Raw genomic sequence first — 27,608 nt, 5'->3', positions numbered from 1 at the left:
AAACTTCTGACCCAATGGGAATGTGATGAAACAAATAAAAGCTGAAATAAATAATTGTCTCTACTATTATTTTGACATTTCATATTCTTAAAATAAAGTGGTGATCCTAACTGACCTAAGACAGGGAATTTTTACTAGGATTAAATGTCAGGAATTGTGAAAAACTGAATTTAAATGTATTTGGCTAAGGTGTATGTAAATGTCCAACTTCCACTGTATATTCAATGTGTGGAACGAAATTGAGGCTATGATTCAGAAGTTGGAGCTCTTTTCTGTCTGTATTAACAAGAACAACACACAGGTCTTTCCATCATTGTATGATTTTTTATGTGCAAATTAACTCAAGCTTACAGACAATGTCAAATGTTATATTGCGACGCACCTGAGTGAGCTGGGTGCCTAATTACGCAGAAATGGACGACACAAACAACTGGATTCGTTATCCCTTTCATGCCTTGCCTCCAGTCCACTTACCGATATCTGAACAAGAGACCGTCATCGAAATTGCAGCAACGGTTCTGTGAAAATGTAATATAATCAGAAGCCACTGCCAGATTTCTGGATAGGGCTGCACTCAGAGTTTCTTGCCTTGGCAAATCGCACTGTTAAGACACTGATGCCCTTTGCAACCACATTCCTATGTGAGAGTGGATTCTCGGCCATCACTAGCATGAAAACTAAATACAGGCACAGACTGTTTGTGGCAAATGATTTAACACTTGTGTTGTCTTATGGGTCACAAATTACCCGCCACTATGTTTAACAGCAGAGAAAACCCACTAAATGATATTTTTTCACCTTGAAATTTGATGACTTTTCCTAGAGTGACCCCAACATTAGAAAAAGTGAAGCATCGCCTTTGTTCATATTTCCATGAAAGCTGTACACCACCAGGAAACAAAGATTGTCTTAGGGTCATTTTGACCCAGCAGTTTAAAAAAATAATTTACACACCACAAAAACCACAAAGACACACACACACACAATGAGAAATTGAGATTGTGTGCTACTGATTGAACTCAGCTAGCAGGCCCTGAAGAGGAAGATCACTGTGGTTGGCACAGTTAGAAAGAACAAGCCTGAGCTCCCCCCTGCACTCCTCACAACAAGGGGGAAAGAGGCCTTCTCGTCAAAGTTTGCCTTCACCCCCACCACCACTCTAGTTTCTTCCCTCCCACAGAGGAACAAGAATGTGGTCCTCCTGAGCACGCTGCACAAAACGGCTGAGATCAGTGATCGTGAGGAGAGGAAGCCAGCCATCATCCTGGACTACAACCACAACAAAGGAGGTGTGGACAACCTGGACAAGGTGATTGGAACTTACAGCTGCAGGAGGATGACTGCCCGCTGGCCCCTGGTCATCTTCGATAACATCATTGATGTGTCCTCATACAATGCCTTCGTGATATGGAACAAGATCAACCCTACCTGGATGGCTGATAAGCGGAACAAGAGGAGGGTGTTCCTGGAGCAGCTGGAAAAGGCACTTGTAACCCCACACATTCAGAGAAGGGAGCGCCTCCCCCACACAGCAGCCTCTGCAGCGCTTGTGAAAGCTGCCCAAAGGGCTGAATCTTGTCCTGATGCTGCAGCTGGGGCAAGAGGAGGAGATGCCAATTCTGCCCCCCAAAGGACTGTAAAACAAATACTTTGTGCTGCACATTTGAGAAATGCATCTGCAAAGTCCATGCACACACACTTGCATACTGTCCTACATCCTGGATCATTGTTACTCTAACTTCCGCGACACATACTAAGCCGTCCCCGGCCTCCTTTCAGAAAATCTGACCACGACTCCAATTTGTTGCTCCCAGCCTATAGACAGAAACTAAAACAGGAAACGCCCGTGCTCAGGTCTGTTCAACGCTGGTCCGACCAATCTGATTCCACGCTTCAAGACTGCTTCGATCACGTGGACTGGGATATATTCCGGATAGCGTTGAATGACAACATTGATGTATACGCTGATTCGGTGAGCGAGTTTATTAGCAAGTGCATCGGTGATGCACCCACGGCGAATATTAAAACCTTCCCCAACCAGAAACCGTGGATTGATGGCAGCATACGTGCAAAACTGAAAGCGCGAACCACTGCTTTTAATCAGGGCAAGGTGACCGGAAACATGACCAAATACAAACAGTGTAGCTATTCCCTCCGCAAGGCAATCAAACAAGCTAAGCGTCAGTATAGAGACAAAGTAGAGTCGCAATTCAACAGCTCAGACACGAGAGGTATGTGGCAGGGTCTACAGTCAATCACGGACTGCAAAAAGAAAACCAGCCCCGTCGCAGACACCGATGTCTTGCTCCCAGACAAACTAAACATCCTCTTTGCTCGCTTTGTGGACAATACAGTGCCACCGACACGACCCGCTACCAAAACCTGCGGGCTCTCCTTCACCACAGCCAACGTGAGTAAAACATTTAAACTGTGCATGAGCAGACCAGCTGGCTGGTGTGTTTACGGACATATTCAATCAATCCCTATCCCAGTCTGCTGTTCCCACATGCTTCAAGAGGGCCACCATTGTTCCTGTTCCCAAGAAAGCTAAGGTAACTGAGCTAAACGACTATCGCCCCGTAGCACTCACTTCCGTCATCATGAAGTGCTTTGAGAGACTAGTAAAGGATCATATCACCTCCACCCTACCTGACACCCTAGACCCACTCCAATTTGCTTACCGCCCCAATAGGTCCACAGACGAAGCAATCGCAATCACACTGCACACTGCCCAAACCCATCTTGACAAGAGGAATACCTATGTAAGAATGCTGTTCATCGACTACAGCTCAGCATTTAACACCATAGTACCCTCCAAACTCGTCATTAATCTCGAGACCCTGGGTCTCGACCCCGCCCTGTGCAACTGGGTCCTGGACTTTCTGACGGGACGCCCAGAGGTGGTGAGGGTAGGAAACAACATCTCCACCCCACTGATCCTCAACACTGGGGCCCCAAAAGGGTGCGTTCTCAGCCCTCTCCTGTACTCCCTGTTCACCCATAACTGCATGGCCATGCACGCCTCCAACCCAATCATCAAGTTTGCAGACGACACTACAGTGGTAGGCTTGATTACCAACAACAACGAGACGGCCTACAGGGAGGAGGTGAGGGCCCTCGGAGTGTGGTGTCAGGAAAATAACCTCACACTCAACGTCAACAAAACAAAGGAGATGATCGTGGACTTCAGGAAGCAGCAGAGGGAGCACCACCCTATCCACATTGACGAGACAGTAGTGGAGAAGGTGGGATGTTTTAAGTTCCTCGGCGTACACATCACGGACAAACTTAAATGGTCCACCCACACAGACTGCATGGTGAAGAAGGCGCAACAGCGCGTCTGCGTCTCTCACATGGATAGGTAGACCATTCCATAAAATTTGAGCTCTATAGGAGAAAGCCTTGCCTCCAGCTGTTTGCTTAGAAATTCTAGGGACAATTAGGAGGCCTGCGTCTTGTGACCATAGCGTACGTGTAGGTATGTACGGCAGGACCAAATCGGAAAGATAGGTAGGAGCAAGCCCATGTAATGCTTTGTAGGTTAGCAGTAAAACCTTGAAATCAGCCCTTGCCTTAACAGGAAGCCAGTGTAGGGAGGCTAGCACTGGAATAATATGATCAAATATTTGGGTTCTAGTCAGGATTCTAGCAGCCGTATTTAGCACTAACTGAAATGTATTTAGTGCTTTATCCAGGTAGCCGGAAAGTAGAGCATTGCAGTAGTCTAACCTAGAAGTAACAAAAGCATGGATACATTTTTCTGCATCATTTTTGGACAGAAAATTCCAGATTTTTGCAATGTTACGTAAATGGAAAAAAGCTGTCCTTGAAACAGTCTTGATATGTTCGTCAAAAGAGAGATCAGCGTCCAAAGTAACGCCGAGGTCCTTCACTGTTTTATTTGAGACGACTGTACAACCATCAAGATTAATTGTCAGATTCAACAGAAGATCTCTTTGTTTCTTGGGACCTAGAACAAGCATCTCTGTTTGGTCCGAGTTTAAAAGTAGAACGTTTGCAGCCATCCACTTCCTTATGTCTGAAACACAGGCTTCCAGCGAGGGCAATTTTGGGGCTTCACCATGTTTCATCGAAATGTACAGCTCTGTGTCATCCGCATAGCAGTGAAAGTTAACATTATGTTTCGAATGACATCCCCAAGAGGTACAATTTATGTTGAGAACAATAGTGGTCCTAAAACGAACCTTGAGGAACACCGATATTTACAGTTGATTTGTCAGAGGACAAACCATTCAGAGACAAACCGATATCTTTCTGACAGATAAGCTCTAAACCAGGCCAGACGTTGTCCATGTAGACCAATTTGGGTTTCCAATCTCTCCAAAAGAATGTGGTGATCGATGGTATCAAAAGCAGCACTAAGGTCTAGGAGCACGTGAACAGATGCAGAGCCTCGGTCTGACGCCATTAAAAGGTAATTTACCACCTTCACAAGTGCAGTCTCAGTGCTATGATGGGGTCTAAAACCAGACTGAAGCATTTCGTATACATTGTTTGTCTTCAGGATGCAGTGAGTTGCTGCGCAACAGCTTTTTCCCAAAAAATTGAGAGGAATGGGAGATTCGATATAAGCCGATAGTTTTTTATATTTTCTTTTTAGTTAGCTTTGCGACAGTATCAAAAAGAAATGTCGGTTTGTTCTTATTTTCCTCAGTTAAGTTGGAAAAATAGGATGATCAAGCAGCAGTGAGGGCTCTTCGATACTGCACGGTACTGTCTTTCCAAGCTAGTCAGAAGACTTACAGTTTGGTGTGGTGCCATTTCCCTTCCAATTTTCTGGAAGCTTGCTTCAGAGCTCGGGTATTTTGTGTATACCAGGGAGCTAGTTTCTTATGACAAATGTTTTTAGTTTTTAGGGGTGCAACTGCATCTAGGGTATTGCGCAAGGTTAAATTGAGTTCCTCAGTTCGGTGATTAACTGATTTTTGTCCTCTGACGTCCTTGGGTAGGCAGAGGGAGTCTGGAAGGGCATCAAGGAATCTTTGGGTTGTCTGAGAATTTATAGCACGACTTTTGATGCTCCTTGGTTGGGGTCTGAGCAGATTATTTGTTGCGATTGCAAAGTAATAAAATGGTGGTCCAATAGTCCAGGATTATGAGGAAAAACATTAAGATCCACAACATTTATTCCATGGGAAAAAACTAGGTCCAGAGTATGACTGTGGCAGTGAGTAGGTCCGGATACATGTTGGACAAAACCCACTGAGTCGATGATGGCTCCGAAAGCCTTTTGGAGTGGGTCTGTAGACTTTTCCATGTGAATATTAAAGTCACCAAAAATGTGAATATTATCTGCTATGACTACAAGGTCCGATAGGAATTCAGAGAACTCAGTCTTATCTTTTTAGCTAGTTTTTAGCAAGCTAGCTAACTATTTTCCCTCTATTTACTTTAAGCTGCTAACTATACTTCAACTATAATCAGCCAAATATATTATCAGCTAATAAAAAGCATGGCAAGGCACTTCAATGCCAGCTAGCTTTAACGCTAGTTCTCTCACTGTTTTCCCTTCATTACTGTTTAGCTAGATAGCTTGCTTGCTGCTAGCTTAAAGCTAAACCGTGCTCTAAAAAAAGTATTACCCGCTAATAAAAAGCATGGCAAGGCACTTCAATGCCAGTTAGCTTAATGCTAGTTAGCGTTCTGTTTTCCTTCCATTACTTTTTAGCTAGATAGTTTGCTTGATGGTAACTTAAAGCTTAGCTGTGCTCTAGAACAATGCTAAGCAAAAATCGTTTTCAATAAGGTGCCATTTTTTTATGTTTTGGGTCATGGAGATGGAAAAATATTATGAAATGTTTCTACCTATTGAAAAAGCAGTGCACACGTTGATTCTGTATTTGCTGGAAAGGAAGAGTTTTGCTTTGGCACAAGTGAGGAGGTGGGGCTGTGCACGCACATATTGATGATGTTACAAGGGTGCATGACTGTCTAATTGGTTGATGAACTTGTTGGTCCAGGGGCAAAATAATAAAGACAATCCAGGAGCGCATCCTACTTGGTGAAATCATAATGTGCAGGTGTGTGTCTCAGTCCCCAGATCTCAACCCAATTGGGTCCCAATATATGCACTCACTACTGTAAGTTGCTCTGGATAAGTGCGTCTGCCAAAATGTAAACAGTTATGGGAGATTCTGGAGCGGCACTTGAGACAGCATTTTCCACTTAGTGAAGCAGACTAAAGGCGTCAACATGCTTCCTAGACATAAGAGTTTGTGCATATATTATGACAACGTTTTTGTTCGTATTGGACTTCGGTGAGTATTTTTGGGGCTGTTTGGAGGCAAGCCGAAGTTCGGAGCTGAAGTCTACGCTCCTTTGTCAGTGATTGGTCAACAGTAAGGGTTCTTCAATAAAGCCTTTATTGCCATTCAACGTGAGACGACTCGTTTTCATGCAAATTCTTTCATTAAGAAATACTGCACCAAACATCTTAATTAGATGTAAAATTGCACAACTAAGATCTCTGCAAAAACGTCACAATTAATCACATATTTCTTGAGTTATTTTAGTGTATACTGGCTACGGCGTCTAAAAATAGACAAACAGTACTATTGCAGCTTTTTTCTCATTTTTTCAAGCGAAGGTATTTTATTAAGGGAGTATGCGAGCACACTCGTTTGGTTCGGCTAGCCGAGTTTGCCTAGGCGCCAGCCGAACTGAAGCATGCGGACGCCTTTATTCAGCCCACTATCTGATGCTCTCCCCAGTCTACAGACCTCCCAGCAGGCATTTGAACAGATGCCACGGTGCGGTTGCCATCAAGTGTGTGTGGGTCCAATGCACACACTTATCAAGAGAACATCCCTGGTGATCCCTACTGCCTCTGATCTCTTCTGCAACCAACAAGTACAGCTGGGTTGTATCTAATAATGGTGTGACACTTCCACCTAGCGGTGAATTCAAAATATATCTCAATGTTGACCACCTCAGTGACTGGACTATAGGGCACACTCTAAAGATGAATTGATAGGCTAATGGTTTGACACACTATGGGACATTGGCACATACCCAAAAGCTACTTACAGCCACAGACCTATAGCCTACAATAGCAACTAGAGACAGAATACACACATTTGTTGTATGAAGCATCTCCACTACCCAAATTAAGCGATAATAGAATCATTAGGCTATTTATATTCCTGGTAAAAAAAAATGCCTCATAGCCTACTCTTAGTATAAATTAAAGTCAAAATCTGCAATGACAATACTCAATTAATTGTGCTTTGCAGATCTAGAATATCCTACTAATGGGTGTAATCAAGGCCAAAAACGCAAATGCACTTGTCCAGGAGGTTCCACACACGTAGATGTGCAACAGCAGAGACGCGCCCTTATATCAAGCTGTCAATCCCAAACCACCCCATCGCCCCAACCAACTCTCTTGGTGGGCCCTCCTTTGTCACATGTTGTTGACGAAACGCTGAGGGTGACTTCCAGAGAGGGGATCAATAAACACATCAACTTCGGAACACACTACTGACTTGAATGATGCAATTCATGTTCCACATGAACAAATCCCCTCTGTCATTTTACAAGATAGAAACCTCAGTAACAGTTAAACATTTAATTTGGGAGGTATTTCATCTGTTTCATCTGTTGTCAAGTCTCGAAATCAGACATAAACAAATGCACATGTCATATAATTAGGCATGCCTCCATTATTTTGTATGAAATTGTGCAAACTCCAAACATTTCTTGAACGGCATTGTTGGTTAAGGGCTTGTAAGTAAGCATTTCACAGTAAGGTCTACTACACCTGTTGACAAATAACATTTTATATGATTTGATTTGATATCACAGTGCGTTGTTGGGATAGCACTTTGCTCTGAAGCCTACAGCATTGCTGGCTTGATCGAAGAGAGTCATGGGTAACTGCATACATGGAGTGTGTCTAAAAGTGGGCGTGTCAACAGAACTGGGAGGATCAACAGAAGTGGGTGTATAGCAAGCGAATCAGCTAATTGGGCAGATTTGTTGCCACTTAAGACCATTGATGTGGCAGATTGGGCTGCACAACAAGTCGATTGATGACAACTGTAGAATTCTAGCTAAGCCTAACCCTTTTCCTAACCTTAACCTCATTCTCCTAACATGCAACATGAATTATCCTAACCTGCTATGCATTTTAGCTAAACCTAAGGTATCCCACTTTCCCTAACACATTTCCTAAACTTAACCTTATTCTCCTAACCTGCCATGTTAATTCTCCTAACCTGCCACATTAATTATCCTAACCTGCTACACATTTTAGCTAAGCCTAACTCTAACCCTTTCCTAACAATAACTTTATTCTCCTAACCTGCCACGTTAATTATCCTAACCTGCTACGTTAATTCTCCTAACCTGCTATGCATTTTAGCTAAGCCTAACCCTAACGCTTTTTCTAACAATAACTTTATTCTCCTAACCTGCCACGTTAATTATCCTAACCTGCTACGTTAATTCTCCTAACCTGCTATGCATTTTAGCTAAGCCTAACCCTAACGCTTTTTCTAACAATAACTTTATTCTCCTAACCTGCCACGTTAATTCTCCTAACCTGCTACATTAGTTATTTTAACCTGCTATGTAAACATTAAACTGACCCGCAGTGCACCTGGCTATGGCCGTTCTAACCAATAACGGAGTGCTGATGTTACACCCATCACTATTGATGCACCCACTGATGTTACACCCATCACTGTTGATCCACCCACTGATTTTACACCCATCGCTGTTGATCCACCCACTGATGTTACACCCATCACTGTTGATCCACCCACTGATGTTACACCCATCACTGTTGATCCATCCACTGATGTTACACCCATCACTGTTGATCCACCCACTGATGTTACACCCATCACTGTTGATCCACCACTGATGTTACACCCATCGCTGTTGATCCACCCACTGATGTTACACCCATCGCTGTTGATCCACCCACTGATGTTACACCCATCACTGTTGATCCACCCACTGATGTTACACCCATCACTGTTGATCCACCCACTGATGTTACACCCATCACTGTTGATCCACCCACTAATGTTACACCCATCACTGTTGATCCACCCACTGATGTTACACCCATCACTGTTGATCCACCACTGATGTTACACCCATCACTGTTGATCCACCCACTGATGTTACACCCATCACTGTTGATCCACCCACTGATGTTACACCCATCACTGTTGATCCACCCACTAATGTTACACCCATCACTGTTGATCCACCCACTAATGTTACACCCATCGCTGTTGATCCACCCACTGATGTTACACCCATCACTGTTGATCCACCCACTGATGTTACACCCATCACTGTTGATCCACCCACTGATGTTACACCCATCACTGTTGATCCACCCACTGATGTTACACCCATCACTGTTGATCCACCCACTGATGTTACACCCATCACTGTTGATCCACCCACTGATGTTACACCCATCACTGTTGATCCACCCACTGATGTTACACCCATCGCTGTTGATCCATCCACTGATGTTACACCCATCACTGTTGATCCATCCACTGATGTTACACCCATCACTGTTGATCCACCCACTGATGTTACACCCATCACTGTTGATCCACCCACTGATGTTACACCCATCACTGTTGATCCACCCACTGATGTTACACCCATCACTGTTGATCCACCCACTAATGTTACACCCATCACTGTTGATCCACCCACTAATGTTACACCCATCGCTGTTGATCCACCCACTGATGTTACACCCATCACTGTTGATCCACCCACTGATGTTACACCCATCACTGTTGATCCACCCACTGATGTTACACCCATCACTGTTGATCCACCCACTGATGTTACACCCATCACTGTTGATCCACCCACTGATGTTACACCCATCACTGTTGATCCACCCACTGATGTTACACCCATCGCTGTTGATCCATCCACTGATGTTACACCCATCACTGTTGATCCATCCACTGATGTTACACCCATCACTGTTGATCCACCCACTGATGTTACACCCATCACTGTTGATCCACCCACTGATGTTACACCCATCACTGTTGATCCACCCACTGATGTTACACCCATCACTGTTGATCCACCCACTAATGTTACACCCATCACTGTTGATCCACCCACTAATGTTACACCCATCGCTGTTGATCCACCCACTGATGTTACACCCATCACTGTTGATCCACCCACTGATGTTACACCCATCACTGTTGATCCACCCACTGATGTTACACCCATCACTGTTGATCCACCCACTGATGTTACACCCATCACTGTTGATCCACCCACTGATGTTACACCCATCACTGTTGATCCACCCACTGATGTTACACCCATCGCTGTTGATCCATCCACTGATGTTACACCCATCACTGTTGATCCATCCACTGATGTTACACCCATCACTGTTGATCCACCCACTGATGTTACACCCATCACTGTTGATCCACCCACTGATGTTACACCCATCACTGTTGATCCACCCACTACTTTTGCAATGCCGACTTTCTGACACTCCAAGTAGGCAATTACCCATACTTGGTTGAAGTGGCTATCTGAGAGTCTAATCATTTTCACTCCTTCAGCTTTGGGACACTCGTGCAAATGGCGGAGGCACGCGTGAATTTGTAAATGGAGGGCCAAGGGAAAGGGGAAGGGAGTGATTTGCGATTCAGCTATAGAGAATGATAGAGAAAGCGTCCCATTAGTTTCCATTATGGCGCCTGAGCGCACAGGCAGCGCCATTAACGCAATCTCCATTTTGAAGTAGTCAATTTTCTTCGTCACGATTGTCTGATCCATCCTGATGACCCAGTTGGACATGACTCCAACAGAGTCATCAGGAGGAATCAGCCAATAAGGTTGGAAGTCCCACCCAGTTGACTACATTGAAATGGTGGAAGCCGTTAATGGCGCTGCACATGCTAAATGACCTTTTGGCCACTAGAAGCCTTTGTCATTCTATATGGATTCAGCCAAGTTCTTGCTAAGATTCCCCGCCTATTCATTTCTAGTGGCTTCCCCATTTGCCTATCACTTGAAGAGGCTGAATAAGGGGACAGAGTGGATGTTGATTATCTCTATCAAGCAAAGGGGCCGTCAGTCTTTCCAGTCAGTGTATCGGTCCCTGGAGTGCAATACCCGCATGCGCAGTGCCATCAGTCTCGTCGGGTATCCTGAAGATCGAAAACAGAGAAGATGAGCTTGAGCACCCAGCACGGAACTCATGCATGATTTCCGCTTGCCTTTTGTAGTTTTTGCCTAATTCGGGGTTGATGTCGAATTGTCCAGCAGTGTTGGAGATCAACGGCTATAACGGCAGAATACGGTAATTTAAAGGTGTTGGGCATCACATTGCACCGGATGTCATTACACGCACCGAAATCTCGAGAAGGTATGTAGATATGTATTTTTTCTCCATTATAATGAAATGGTTAATACCGAAATAAAAACCGTGTGCTTAGGCTATCAGTCTTTATATAGGCCATTTTGGGGAACAAATTAGTGCACAACCTTGGAAAGTGCAGGCTTAGTCTTGTTTAATTAGTCATGAGCTGCTTTGAGGAATTGAACCGTTACATTCTGTTTCGTTCGTTCATTACTTTTATTCCTTTAGGCCTACTCCCTCCTCCTAAAAAAACGGTGAACTTCTTTGTGAGCATGCATGACAGATGGCAATAATGTAGCCCGTAAATAGACTTGGCGGAAAGAAACTTGTAGTAGGCTAGCACGATGTGTGGCACATAGGAACGCACTGGATACAGCCTATAAAATGTGCCTATAAAGTGTTTAGAGACTATTTTCATTACATTTTCCTACGAATGGATGTCCTACTAATGCTTTTGTATAAACGGTTAACCACATAATTTTCCCTGTTCAATCAACCACATTTTGACAATCCCCTGTCGCCCTGCGAATGTGGGTCGTCCGGCATTTGCACTTACATCTAAGCTCGTAGATCAATTGGATTTAAGCCTCTTGAGTGCTCCGCTCGAAACCTGCTGACGCGCCCGGGGTCTTTGTGTGCGATCATGCCCGTTTCCATGGGCGACCGGCCTATTCGCTGGATGACGTTTTTTCTCCTTCCATCCTCTCCTTTCCTCTTCCGTTTTGAAAACAAAGCTAAACCCCCATTGTCAGTGAATGCATGTGTTTTTTCAGGGTCCCCCAAACTTCCAATACATTTTCACAAATTCATTAGGCCTAACATGATCTATATGCACATGAGATGGTTCTAGTGTATGGTTCTTTAGTGCATGTTGTTATAATAATAATAATAATAATATAACAATAACTTTATTTGTATATTGCTTTTCAATACAAGTAACAAAGTGCTTTATGTCATAAAATAATAAAATAAAAGTACTAACAAAGTAATAAAAACAAAAGGACCATCTTTAGGCCTCTGCATTCTCATCTGTTGCGACTGTTACTTACACTTGTATTGTATGAAAACACCCCAATCCATTATTGAACTGATCCACTGGATGAATAATAGATTAATAAATGGACACCTGTTGTAAGGTGGATAGGGATAGGCCTATGCTGCAATTATGTAGCGTTGTTCTCTATAGCTCATATGTTATGCATCAACTCAAATAATGCTAGAGTGGCACACATTTGTCAACTTTTTTATCTGTTTTTTTTCTAATCTCGTTGCAAAATGGGTAACCCTAGGGATGAGATAACCACACACATAGACCTACAGCCATGTGTGTGGAGACAGAAAGAGAGAGAGGGACCCTCTTATGAACATAGATCCCTCATCTCTTATCCTCTGTAATGAACTTAAACTACTTTTACGGCAGCGACCGGCCAGGTCTCTCACAGGTCTCTAATGCATGTTTGCATTACCAGCAGCTAGCTAGCGCCTCGAACAGTGACAGCTGTGTAGGGGGTTGGGGAGGCACCCCGACTTATTAATGGTCGGACAAACACTGATCAGTTGTTCAGTCCTCTTTTAGATCTGTGCAATTAGTGTGAGGCTGGAAATAAACCCTGCACAAACTGTTTAGACTAGGGAATGTTCTTACCTATAGGTGTTGCATGTGCAGAGTTTGGCAAACTCAGGTTTTGAACTTGATGGGCACCATGAAAACTTAGTGCGGCACATGGGGGATGTGTGAAACCTACTCCTTAGTGTGAAGTGTCCCCACTTGCACCAGTGGATAGCTAGTGTTTTGTGTGGAGGCGACTGGTAAGACACTTCAGGAGGGCAATCACGTGAGCTTGCAAGGCAGAGGTCCTGGGTTCGAGCCTCGGTTTGAGCCGCATCAGGAGAAAGTGGTACTCGCGAAACAAGCAGCGTGACATCCTTTACATTAGAACCAAATGTTATGTTAAGGTTTTCAATTATCTAAAGGGGCTAATTACATTTATTTTCTAGCTTTCTTTACGCTAACACACCTGCTCCTTTTTCAGATGAACTCACTTAAAAGTGAGCTCAAGTAGTCTGTCATAAAGTTTCTCTTCTATCTCTCACTGCAGCATAAGCAGGACCAAATCCAGACGCAGTCATGGAAGCTCTCACCCACTTTATGAATGACACGGTAGAGTTCTACAGATGGAGCCTTACTATAGCAGGTGAGTTAGTGTTGATCTCTCTTCTCTCACATAGCAGGGATAGTCTGCTAATGTAACCACACACATGCACACAAACCCAGGTACACCACACACGCATACAGTACCAGTCAAAAGTTTTGACACCCCAACTCATTCAAGGGTTTTTCTTTATTTTTTACTATATTCTATATTGTAGAATAATAGTAAAGACATCACAACTATGAAATAACCCATATGGAATCATGTAGTAACCAAAAAAGGGTTCAACAAAAATCAAAATATATTTTATATTTGTGATTCTTCAAAGTAGGCGCCCTTTGCCTTGATGACAGCTTTGCACACTCTTGACATTCTCTCAACCAGATTCATTAGGTAGTCACCTGGAATGCATTTCAATTAACAGGTGTGCCTTGTTAAACATTTGTGGAATTTCTTTCCTTCTTAATGCGTTTGAGCCAATCAGTTGTGTTGTGACAAAGAAGGGATGGTATACAGAAGATAGCCGTATTTGGTAACAGACCAAGTCCATATTATGGCAAGAACAGCTCAAATAAGCAAAGAGAAACGACAGTCCATCATTACTTTAAGACATGAAGGTCAGTCAATCCAGAAAATTTCAAGAACTTTGAAAGTTTCTTCAAGTGCAGTCTCAAAAACCATCAAGCGCTATGATGAAACTGGCTCTCATGAGGACCGACACAGGAAAGGAAGACCCAGAGTTACCTCTGCTGCAGAGGATAAGTTCATTAGAGTTACCAGCCACAGAAATTGCAGCCCAAATGAATGCTTCACGGAGTTCAAGTAACAGACACATCTCAACATCAACTGTTAAGAGGAGACTGCATGAATCAGGCCTTCATGGTCGAACTGCTGCAAAGAAACCACTACTAAAGGACACCAATAAGAAGAAGAGACTTGTTTGGGCCAATAAACGGGAGCAATGGACATTAGACCGGTGGAAATCTGTCCTTTGGTCTGATGAGTCCAAATTTGAGATATTTGGTTCCAACCGCCGTGTCTTAGTGAGACGCAGAGTAGGTGAACAGATGATCTCCGCATGTGTAGTTCACACCGTGAAGCATGGAGGAGGAGGTGTAATGGTGTTGGGGTGCTTTGCTGGTGACACCGTCTGTGATTTATTTAGAATTCAAGGCACACTTAACCAGCAGGGGTACCACAGCATTCTGTGGAGACACCATCCCATCTGGTTTGCGCTTAGTGGGACTATCATTTGTTTTTCAACAGAACAATGACCCAACACACCTCCAGGCTGTGTAAGGGCTATCTGACCAAGAAGGAGAGTGATGGAGTACTGCATCAGATGACCTGGCATCCGCAATCACCGGACCTCAACCCAATTGAGATTGTTTGGGATGAGTTGGACGGCAGAGTGAAGGAAAAGCAGCCAACAAGTGCTCAGCATATGTGGGAACTCCTTCAAGACTGTTGGAAAATAATTCCAGGTGAAGCTGGTTGAGAGAATGCCAAGCATGTGCAAAGCTGTCATCAAAGCAAAGGGTGGCTATTTTGAAGAATCTCAGCTATAATATATTTTGATTTGTTTCACTTTTTTGGTTACTACATGATTCCATGTGTTATTTCATTGTTTTGATGTCTTCACTATTATTCTACAATGTAGAAAATAGTAAAATAAAGAAAAACCCTTGAATGAGTAGGTGTGTCCAAACTTTTGACTGGTACTTTACATGCTACTGTTGACTGTGTCATGTGACTGTTAGAATGTTCCATTTCATGTGTGTTTGACTAACCTTGAAAAAGTATTCTTCTTTTCATTTGACTAACCTACACAGCACCCTCCAAAAACACATAAGCACTGTAACTCCTATGGTTGTCCATATGTCTACCTATGTCTCAGCATTCAAATTGAATAGATATTTAAAAAGCTTTTTCAAATAACTATTTTTACAATACTCCTGTTCCACCTGTCTACACTACACTCTATCTCAGTCTGTCTTCAGTTCATTGTCAGTGTTACCTTACCCTGAAAACTACACTTGTAGGCTACGTGCACTAACAGTGTGTGTGTGTGTGTGTGTGTGTGTGTGTGTGTGTGTGTGTGTGTGTGTGTGTGTGTGTGTGTGTGTGTGTGTGTGTGTGTGTGTGTGTGTGTGCAATACAATACACTATTAGAGCAATACGGAACTAGAGTTGAGTATACCCTCAAGACACCATTGGTGCAACATTATGTAGTCTCACATTCATATATTATGTAGTCTTACATGTGAGTCTGTTATAATGACCACTTCTGACATTACCCCTTTCCTCTCCTGTCCCTCTTCCAGACAAGCGGGTGGAGAAATGGCCGATGATGACATCGCCCGCCCCCACCCTGGCCATCAGCTGCCTGTACCTGCTCTTCCTGTGGGCGGGGCCTAAGTACATGCAGAATCGCGAGCCTTTCCAGCTCAGGAAGACCCTCATAGTGTACAACTTCAGTATGGTGATACTCAACTTTTACATCGCCAAAGAGGTAACCAGCTCCATTCCTTTTTCAACAAAAGTAATTCAGGAAACGTTCCATTTTGTTTCAGGCCATGGTCTTTATGATTCCCAGTCCCAGTGTCAGTGTCTACAGATTGGAAAGGGCTTTAAAGTTGATAACAATATGACACCTGCTCCAGTTAATCTATTGGTGGGCAAGGTGGAGCCATCACCAAATGGCTGATGTAGCATGCCATATACCAACCCTGCCTGAACTCAATACCATACTCCCATACCATACCCAGCACTGCACCTGTCAACCATCCTCTACAGTTACATCTATATAGTCTTTTTAGAACTGTAGGCCCAGAGGATACAGGGTCTAGGGCACAACTCCAATCCTCGATGGCTGCAGTCCTGGTGGTTTTCATTTCTCCCTAGCAATTCTTTCACACCCCCATTCACCCAGGTGTAAATTGGTCTCTGCGGCCCTTGAGGACTGGTGTTGTGCATCTGTGGTCTAGAGGAAAGGGACTACCCCTAACGTTGTGTACTTAACGTTGTGTCCCTAACATTGTATCCCTGTGGTCCTCAGCTTCTCCTGGGTGCGAGAGCAGCGGGATACAGCTACCTATGTCAACCTGTCAGCTATTCCAACGACGTCAACGAAGTCAGGGTGAGAAAACATGACACACTACAGATGTACTATCTTAATTTGATCACTCTGTTGTTGCAGAGTGTCGTGTCTGTGACTATCATTAAATGTGAAGACTTATTTTATCAAATCAATTCTATGTGTAATTATTATTACGTGATTAAACTAATCATGTAAACTTTAATTAACTAGGTAGTCGGGGCACCACCGGAAAATGTTTAGAGTCTCTATTTCCCGAATCGACTCTTAAGAGATTTTCATATCTTATCGATTAGTCTTCTATTAATGTATCATTATTACCTCATCAGTTCTCATTACTGAATGTCGCAAACCCTTGGATATCTGTACGAACCCTAGTCTCGAAACTGAATCTGCGATATACAAATTGGCTTAATTATTTATTTACTAAACAAATCACAGAAATACATAAACAAACAATATAGTTATTGGTTACTAACACAATGCATTGATAAGTCCCTAGTGGGCTAAACTGGTATGACGGCTTGGTAGACAATGGAAAGAGGTGGGGACAGATAAAAAGCGGGAAAGACAAAATGGATTCACTACATACAGTTGATAATTATATTCATTGAAATGCCAATCCTAAGCACATGAACGGCCGCTCATTCAAAAATAATTGCAATGTATATATACTGCTCAAAAAAATAAAGGGAACACTTAAACAACACATCCTAGATCTGAATGAAGGAAATAATCTTATTAAATACTTTTTTCTTTACATAGTTGAATGTGCTGACAACAAAATCACACAAAAATAATCAATGGTAATCCAATTTATCAACCCATGGAGGTCTGAATTTGGAGTCACACTCAAAATTAAAGTGGAAAACCACACTACAGGCTGATCCAACTTTGATGTAATGTCCTTAAAACAAGTCAAAATGAGGCTCAGTAGTGTGTGTGGCCTCCACGTGCCTGTATGAACTCCCTACAACGCCTGGGCATGCTCCTGATGAGGTGGCGGATGGTCTCCTGAGGGATCGCCTCCCAGACCTGGACTAAAGCATCCGCCAACTCCTGGACAGTCTGTGGTGCAACATGGCGTTGGTGGATGGAGCGAGACATGATGTCCCAGATGTGCTCAATTGGATTCAGGTCTGGGGAACGGGAGGGCCAGTCCATAGCATCAATGCCTTCCTCTTGCAGGAACTGCTGACACACTCCAGCCACATGAGGTCTAGCATTGTCTTGCATTAGGAGGAACCCAGGGCCAACCGCACCAGCATATGGTCTCACAAGGGGTCTGAGGATCTCATCTCGGTACCTAATGGCAGTCAGGCTACCTCTGGCGAGCACATGGAGGGCTGTGCGGCCCCCCAAAGAAATGCCACCCCACACCATGACTGACCCACCGCCAAACTGGTCATGCTGGAGGATGTTGCAGGCAGCAGAACGTTCTCCACGGCGTCTCCAGACTCTGTCACGTCTGTCACGTGCTCAGTGTGAACCTGCTTTCATCTGTGAAGAGCACAGGGCGCCAGTGGCGAATTTGCCAAACTTGGTGTTCTCTGGCAAATGCCAAACGTCCTGCACGGTGTTGGGCTGTAAGTACAACCCCCACCTGTGGACGTCGGGCCCTCATACCACCCTCATGGAGTCTGTTTCTGACCGTTTGAGCAGACACATGCACATTTGTGGCCTGCTGGAGGTCATTTTGCAGGGCTCTGGCAGTGCTTCTCCTGCTCCTCCTTGCACAAAGGCGAAGGTAGCGGTCCTGCTGCTGGGTTGTTGCCCTCCTACGGCCTCCTCCACGTCTCCTGTACTGGCCTGTCTCCTGGTAGCGCCTCCATGCACTGGACACTACGCTGACAGACACAGCAAACCTTCTTGCCACAGCTCGCATTGATGTGCCATCCTGGATGAGCTGCACTACCTGAGCCACTTGTGTGGGTTGTAGACTCCGTCTCATGCTACCACTAGATTGAAAGCACCACCAGCATTCAAAAGTGACCAAAACATCAGCCAGGAAGCATAGGAACTGAGAAGTGGTCTGTGGTCCCCACCTGCAGAACCACTCCTTTATTGGGGGTGTCTTGCTAATTGCCTATAATTTCCACCTGTTGTCTATTCCATTTGCACAACAGCATGTGAAATTTATTGTCAATCAGTGTTGCTTCCTAAGTGGACATTTTGATTTCACAGAAGTGTGATTGACTTGGAGTTACATTGTGTTGTTTAAGTGTTCCCTTTTTTTTAGCAGTGTATTTATGCCCGTATGTTGTTGTTTTTTTCTTTGTTGGAATCGCCGGTCCGTCTGCTGGAGAGTCAGCTCATCAGAGAGTCTCTGGTTAACTTCCCCAGGAGTCACAATGTCTTTCGTAGTTGTCTCTTTCTCAGCGGCTCTGGATAGTGTCTGTTGTAATGGATACGTCAGGCGTACAGATGGTTGTTTCATAGAATAGATGCTTCCGTGGTTGTCGGTATTCTCGTACTAGACTTACGTAATTTCCAGCTGCAGACTAGTAATTCTATGTCTAGGATTTGCTCTTATTCTGTAGTGATCGATAGTCTCAGAGTTTAACCATTTCCAGTCGTGTAGCCAACGCTCCACGGTGTATGGTCTTGTCCTTTGGTAATAGAATTGTAGCCATTTCAATGTGGGGACCAAGTCCTCACGTTCTCCTGGAATAGTGTGAATTCGTCACAGGGGTTTTTATACTTGGGGTAGAAAAGGGGGTGTTTCATCATTCCCACCCAATGTCTGTGTTCACTTGGGGCGGGACCACCGATTGAGCATAAGTTACAATGGAAAAGAATTCTCATTTCGAATGCTAACATCATATTGCTGTCCTCACAAAAGGACCATTATACTCAGTCATTCATTCTATACAACAATTAGATGCAAACCACATAACTGGGAAGTGTGTCTCTGTATTTAAGGTGTAGAATGAGGTCCAGCTTTAGCAGCATGTGGTTCTCTGTAAATCTAAGCAGCCGTGCTGTAATCTTATTGCAGACTATTACTCTCTGTGTGTGTGTGTGTGTGTGTGTGTGTGTGTGTGTGTGTGTGTGTGTGTGTGTGTGTGTGTGTGTGTGTGTGTGTGTGTGTGTGTGTGTGTGTGCAAGAGAAAGAGAGGGAGAGTAGGAGAATGTCAGAGACATATCTATGGTGTGTGTGTGTGTGTGTGTGTGTGTGTGTGTGTGTGTGTGTGTGTGTGTGTGTGTGTGTGTGTGTGTCTGTGTGTGTGCAAGAGAGGGAGAGTAGGAGAATGTCAGAGACAGATCTATGGTGATTCCAGGACAGGGGGGGTGTGGCCTTTAGCATAAAGGGGAGGAGTTATTAGGTCTCACCACTTCTGTCCCCGCCCATGGCATGATGGCATTACTGAGGGATAAGAGTGACACTCAGGGCACTGTGTGTGTGTGTGTGTGTGTGTGTGTGTGTGTGTGTGTGTGTGTGTGTGTGTGTGTGTGTGTGTGTGTGTGTGTGTGTGTGTGTGTGTGTGTTGGTGTGTGTGTGTGTGTGTGTGTGTGTGTGTGTGTGTGTGTGTGTGTGTGTGTGTGTGTGTGCGAATTACAAAGGGATACGACAGAGAAAGAGTATGTTGGCGGGAGGTTGGTAATGGATAATGACAGGCTACTTTGTCCCATAGATAGTCTGACATACAAGAGGTTGAGCTCTACTTTCCCTATAGGGAACAAGCCTGCAACAAGCCTGATACATCTCTCAGTTAATCTCAGGTATCAGATTTTACTGTACCAAACCCTTATCAAGCCACTTTCTCTACCAGACCGCAGGCTAACCTGCCATGTCATTCATCAATGACCCCTTTCATTGTCATCACCAATCCCCTATGGACGGAGTTGACGCTAACATTGCTGACTCTGACTTTAGAATTAGGCAGATGATCCAATCACCGTCTGAGCATTCAAATTGAATAGATATTGAAATAACTTGTGCAAATAACTATTTTTACAATACTCCTGGTCCCACCTTTCTACACTACACTCTATCTCAATACAGTCTCTTCAGTACAGTGTCAGTGTTACCTTACACTGAAAACTGCACCTGTAGGTTACATGCGCATGTGGGTGTGTGCATGTGGATGTGTGCATGTGGGTGTGTGCATGTGGGTGTGAGTGTGTGTCCTTGGTACATATGTGTGTGGATGATGCATGATGATGAGAGTGAGTGTGAAAAGCAAGGTGGTTACCTTTTGATCTCCATAATCCCAACCCAGTGGAATCCATAGAACCCTACAGAATCCTCTTTAAAGTGTTTCAGGAAATTGGGAATCTTTATTGTCTTTGAGACTTGACTTTCTGAAACCAGATGGTTTTCAGCACCAATGATGTAATCTTGTGTTAAAGCTCACTCCCTCCCTCTTCCCGTTGGCAGATAGCGTCGGCTCTGTGGTGGTACTACATCTCTAAGGGAGTGGAGTATCTGGACACAGTGTTCTTCATCCTGAGGAAGAAGATCAACCAGGTCAGCTTCCTCCATGTCTACCATCACTGCACCATGTTTATCCTCTGGTGGATCGGAATCAAGTGGGTCCCTGGAGGACAATGTGAGTACCTGGGTGGTACATTGGGGTTATGTGTGTGTGTTCGTGCATTTGTGTAGGGTGGGTGATTAAATGTTCCCACCTGGATACACTGGTTAATCTCTACCCTTTTTTTTTCTTTTTTTCACCTTTATTTAACCAGGTAGGCTAGTTGAGAACAAGTTCTCATTTGCAACTGCGACCTGGCCAAGATAAAGCATAGCAATTCGACACATACAACAACACAGAGTTACACATGGAATATACAAAACATAGCCAATAATACATACAGTAGAACAAAAGAAAACAAAATGTCTATATACAGTGAGTGCAAATTAGGTAAATTAAGGCAATAAATAGGCCACGGTGGCGAAGTAATTACAATATAGCAATTAAACACTGGAATGGTAGATGTGCAGAAGATGAATGTGCAAGTAGAGATACTGGGGTGCAAAGGAGCAAGATAAATAAATACATTCAGTATGGGGATGAGGTAGGTAGATAGATGGGCTGTTTACAGATGGGCTATGTACAGGTGCAGTGATCTGTGAGCTGCTCTGACAGCTGGTGCTTAAAGCTAGTGAGGGAGATATGAGTCTCCAGCTTCAGAGATTTTTGCAGTTCGTTCCAGTCATTGGCAGCAGAGAGAGAACTGGAAGGAAAGACGACCAAAGGAGGAAATGGCTTTGGGGGTGACCAGTGAGATATACCTGCTGGAGCGCGTGCTACGAGTGGGTGCTGCTATGGTGACCAGTGAGCTGAGATAAGGCGGGGCTTTACCTGGCAGAGACTTGTAGATAACCTGTAGCCAGTGGGTTTGGTGACGAGTATGAAGCGAGGGCCAACCAACGAGAGCGTACAGGTCGCAATGGTGGGTAGTGTATGGGGCTTTGGTGACAAAACGGATGGCACTGTGATAGACTGCATCCAGTTTGTTGAGTAGTGTTGGAGGCTATTTTATAGATGACATCACCGAAGTCGAGGATTGGTAGGATGGTCAGTTTTACGAGGGTATGTTTGGCAGCATGAGTGAAGGATGCTTTGTTGCGATATAGGAAGCCGATTCTAGATTTAATTTTGGATTGGAGATGCTTAATGTGAGTCTGGAAGGAGAGTTTACAGTCTAACCAGACACCCAGGTATTTGTAGTTGTCCACGTATTCTAAGTCAGAGCCGTCCAGAGTAGGGATGCTGGACAGGCGAGCAGGTGCGGGCAGTGATCGATTGAATAGCATGCATTTAGTTTTACTTGGGTTTAAGAGCAGTTGGAGGCCACGGAAGGAGTGTTGTATGGCATTGAAGCTCGTCTGGAGGTTAGTTAACACAGTGTCCAAAGAAGGGCCAGATGTATACAGAATGGTGTCGTCTGCGTAGAGGTGGATCAGAGAATCACCAGCAGCAAGAGCAACATCATTGATGTATACAGAGAAGAGAGTCAGCCCGAGAATTGAACCCTGTGGCACACCCATAGAGACTGCCAGAGGTCCAGACAACAGGCCCTCCGATTTGACACACTGAACTCTATCAGAGAAGTAGTTGGTAAACCAGGTTAGGAAATCATTTGAGAAACCAAGGCTGTCAAGTCTGCCAATAAGAATGTGGTGATTGACAGAGTCGAAAGCCTTGGCCAGGTCAATGAATACGGCTGCACAGTAATGACTCTTATCTTACTGTTCTGAAATAGCATGCTAGCCACTCATAAGCAGCCTGACTTGTATCCCCTTGGAAATACCTTTATCCTTTGTCCCCCTCATAGCATTCTTCGGAGCAGGCATAAACTCATCCATCCATGTCCTGATGTATGGATACTATGGCCTGGCCGCTTTCGGACCCAAGATCCAGAAATTCCTCTGGTGGAAGAAATACCTGACCATTATTCAGATGGTAAGTCTCCCTCTTGCTGTGGCCATAGCACAGCTGTTCAGGTAGTGTATGATTGATACCGAAACACATCTTTGCATGTCAAAATATATTTCATTGTTTGGAGTGTGCGGTCTGACTCATTCATCATGGATTATATTGGGATTATTACATTTGAATTGAGCATGTCAGGTCTGTTGTCTGTTTTGTGTACGTCACAGATCCAGTTCCACGTGACCATTGGCCATGCCGGCCACTCCCTCTACACTGGCTGCCCATTCCCTGCCTGGATGCAGTGGGCCCTGATTGGCTACGCCGTCACCTTCATCATCCTATTCGGCAACTTTTACTACCAGACCTACCGACGCACCCCACGTTCTGCCCACAAGGCGGCCAAGCCCGTCACTAATGGCGTCTCCATGGCAACCAACGGCTACAACAAGCTACAGGACGTAGAGGAAAATGGACAGAAGCAGCAGAAAAAGGGAAGAGCGAAAAGGGAGTAAGGAGAAGGTGGAGAGGATGGAGGAAGCCTCTGTCAGACCAACACGAGGACCGTGGGGTGAAAAGGCAGAGATAGGGGGGGTTCAGGGGTGAAAGTTCAAAAGTCAAATGGGATTCCACCACACCCCTGCCCCTGAAGGATGTTTCGAGGATGTGATTTGTGACCAATTTGTGTGTGTTTGTGGGGGGGGGGATGATTTGGTGAGGTTTGTATTCTGGGATTTGGTAAGGTTTGGGTATGGAGGGATGGGGGTAGGAGGAGGGTGTTGGTTATCTGTTTACAACAAAAGAAGATCACTGCTCTTCATGTAGAGTCTGTGCTCTGTCTCCTTACTTTGGGGTCCTGGTCGAAGACAAGACCTTAAAAAGACCACAACACAACCACAGGGACTCCCAAACTGCTCAGCAGCCACAACGTTTCCAACCAAAACCCCACCTCCACCATTTTGTACTTTTCTTTGTTTAACTCAATGCTGATGTAGTGATACAAATGCTTATTTATTTTTGTAGCATTGTAAATGGTATTTTACGTATTAAATTATTTCAATTGAAGAATCTTCCAGAAACGTATACCAAAGAGGATTTATTTTTCATTGCGTGATGAGTAAGGGAACTACTGGTGGAGCATTATTGAGGATTAAGTTGTTTTACAGTACAGGAACTGTTCTCAATTCTATTTGTGGCAGTACTACCTGTCTACGTGGAACACACAGACTAGCTGCAAGCCCCCTCTGCCATACAGACCTGCCCTAAAGTACATAATAAACACATACACAAACACAAGAATTCAAACCCCTTGACTTTTTCCACATTTAGTTACGTTTACAGCCTTATACTAAAATTGATCAAATGCATTTTCTCTCATAAATCTACACACAATACGCCATAATGACAAAGTAAAAACAGATTTGTTTTAACATTATGCAAATGTATTAAAAATAGAAAACAGTAATACGCTATTTACAAAAGTATTCAGACCCTTTGCTATGAGACTCGAAATTGAGCTCACGTGCATCCTGCTTCCATTGATCACCCTTGAGATGTTTCTACAACTTTATTGGAGTCCACCTGTGGTAAATGCAATTGATTGGACATGATTTGGAAAGGCACACACCTGTCAAGATAAGGTCCCACAGTTGACAGTGCATGTCAGAGCAAAAACCAAGCCATGAGGTCGAAGGAATTGTCCATAGAGCTCCGAGACAGGATTGTGTCGAGGCACAGATCTGGGGAAAGGTACCAACACATTTCTGCAGCATTGAAGGTCCCCAAGAACACAGTGGCCTCCATCATTATTAAATGGAAGAAGTTTGGAACCACTAAGACTCTTCCTAGAGCTGGCCACCCGGGCCAAACTGAGCAATCGGGGGAGAAGGGCCTTGGTCAGAGAGGTGACCAAGAACCCGATGGTCACTCTGACAGAGCTCCAGAGGATCTCTGTGGAGATGGGAGAACCTTCCAGAATGACAACCATCTCTCAAGCACTCCACCGATCAGGCCTTTATCATAGAGTGGCCAGACGGAAGCTTCTCCTCAGCAAAAGGCACATGACAGCCCGCTTGGAGTTTGCCAAAAGGCACCTAAAGGACTCTCAGACCATGAGAAACAAGATTCCCTGGTCTGATGAAACTGTGATTGAACTCTTTGGCCTGAATGCCAAGCATCACGTTTTACGGTGAGGCATGGTGGTGGCAGCATCATGCTGTGGGGATATTTTTCAGCGGCAGGGACTGGGAGACTAGTCAGGATCGAGGGAAAGATGAACGTGAAAGAGGAAAGTACAGAGAGATCCTTGATGAAAACCTGCTCCAGAGTGCTCAGGATCTCAGACTGGGGCGAAGGTTCACCTTCCAACAGGACAACGACCCTAAGCACACAGCCAAGACAGAAGTGGCTTCAGGACAAGTCTCTGAATGTCCTTGAGTGGCCCAGCCAGAGCCCGGACTTGAACCCGATCGAACATCTCTGTAGAGACCTGAAAATAGCTGTGCAGCAATGGTCCCCAACCAACCTGAAAGAGCTTGAGAGGATCTTCAGTGAAGAATGGGAGAAACTACCCAAATACAGGTGTGCCAAGCTTGTAGCGTCATACCCAAGAAGACTCAAGGCTGTAATTTCTGCCAAAGGTGCTTCAACAAAGTACTGAGTAAAGGGTCTGAATACTTATGTAATTGTGATATTTCAGTTTTTTATTTTTAATACATTTGCAAAAAATATATAAAAACCTGTTTTTGCTTTGTCATTATGGGGTATTGTGTGTAGATTGATGAGGGGAAAAATGATTTAATTCCTTTTAGAATAAGGCTGTAACATAACAAAATGTGGAAAAAGTCAAGGGGTCTGAATACTTTCTGAATGCATTGTACCTGGCATGTGTATGTATGTACAAGAGAGTGCAGGAACAATGACAAGTACATGTTTAGTGCATGGTATTATAACAATAGGAGTTTGGGTGGGTAATCATCTGTGCAAGTTGTTAGTGTATCATTATGAAGATTGGGTGGCTACCATACTGCACATGCAAGTTGGCTGACCAATACCTTTACTCCTATACTGTTTGTCTATTGTTTGGTTGTCAAATTGGTCCTGTGCATTTATATTGTTATCTTTTTTTGCTGTTGTGGATCTTATGGGTTTTCTGCATAATTTTCCTCTCTTTTTTTGCTGTGCAATGTAGCTATGGTGCAACTGGGAAACATGTCTAACTCAAGATAACCAATAGGACTGAGGGGAAAAATGATACCTCATCCCAAAGGGCTTTTAAAAAAACAAACAGTATATTCATTATTTTATTTAAATTAAACACATACAGCTACTGGCTACAATGGAAATAAAGAGGATGCCAACAACCTCGTTGTTCTTCATGTGTATGTTAGTGTATGTTAGTGTCCATGTTTCCTCATCAATGTGTATCTTTGTTTGTATGTTTTGTCTTTTATTTAGGACTTTTAAAAAATGAATACCTGAGCTAACCAATACCAAACTATAATATCAAAACTAAACCTTAAACCTTCAATATCCTATTTCCTAACTCTAAACCTGCTAAAAACCCTTCTTTCTCTACCGCCATCTCAGAGACCCTCTCTCCATCCTCCACTCCCTACAGAAGCCTTTAGAATACTCATTCTCAAAGTTTGCAAAGGTCTGTGCATATCTTGCTCTGATGAGTAGGATTCCTCCACCTCTCCTCTACCAGCCCACCCTACCCCCCTTTCCCTCTGTCCCCTGGGTCAAACAGATTCCTGGGAGTAACAGAGAGGAAGAGAGGCCTGTGTCTCAGGCTTGGCCAGACAGCTCTATTGTAATCTAGGGAGGGGGGGGGGGGGTAAATTGGCTTTAGCTGTAAAAGAGCTTATGTCCACGTCACACAGCTAGTTAACCCAGGAATTCATGTCACTGTGGAAAAAAGGAGTCTTCTGTAATCTTCCACTGGGTCATTGACACTCATATACAGTATGTACATACTGAATATAGTACACTGAGTGCACAAAACATTAGGAACATCTGCCCTTTCCATGACATAGACTGACCAGGTGAATCCAGCTGAAAGCTGTGATCCCTTATTGATGTCACTTGTTAAATCCACTTCAATCAGTGTAGATTAAATAAGGATATTTAAGCCTTGAAACAGTTGAGACATGGATTGTGTATGTGTGCCATTCAGAGGGTGAATGGGCAAGACAAAAAATTTAAGTGACTTGAACAGGGTATGGTAGTAGCTGCCAGGCGCACTGGTTAGTGTTAAGATCTGCAACGCTGCTGGGTTTTCCCGCTCAAGACTTTCCCATGTGTTTCAAGAACGGTCCACCACCCAAAAGACATCCAGCCAACTTGACACAACTGTGGGAAGCATTGGAGTCAACATCGGCCAGCATCCCTGTGGAACGCTTGCAACATCGTGTAGAGTCCATGCCCCAACGAATTGAGGGTGTTCTGAGTGCAAAAGGGATGCAACTCAATATTAGGAAGCTGTTCCTAATGTATTGTACACTCAGTGTAGATATATATATATACAAACACGGAGAGAACAATATGCAACATTCACATATAGTAACACACACAAC

General features: G+C 44.1%; 1 protein-coding gene across 1 annotated transcript; it reads left to right on the top strand.

Moving 5' to 3' along the window:
• The first annotated feature begins 11,023 nt into the window (after positions 1–11,023).
• LOC115191470 (elongation of very long chain fatty acids protein 4) lies at positions 11,024–24,378 on the top strand. Its single transcript, XM_029749313.1, has 7 exons — positions 11,024–11,407; positions 13,501–13,596; positions 15,879–16,066; positions 16,613–16,693; positions 21,033–21,204; positions 22,937–23,064; positions 23,262–24,378. The coding sequence occupies exons 2-7, from the start codon at positions 13,530–13,532 to the stop codon at positions 23,544–23,546; spliced, it is 921 nt and encodes a 306-aa protein (XP_029605173.1). The 5' UTR covers positions 11,024–11,407; positions 13,501–13,529; the 3' UTR covers positions 23,547–24,378.
• Positions 24,379–27,608: the final 3,230 nt, after the last annotated feature.

Source organism: Salmo trutta, chromosome 1, assembly GCF_901001165.1.
Source record: "Salmo trutta chromosome 1, fSalTru1.1, whole genome shotgun sequence".
NCBI lineage: Eukaryota > Metazoa > Chordata > Actinopteri > Salmoniformes > Salmonidae > Salmo > Salmo trutta.
Note: the sequence above shows the minus strand (reverse complement) of the source record. Positions and strands in the feature narration are given on the sequence as shown.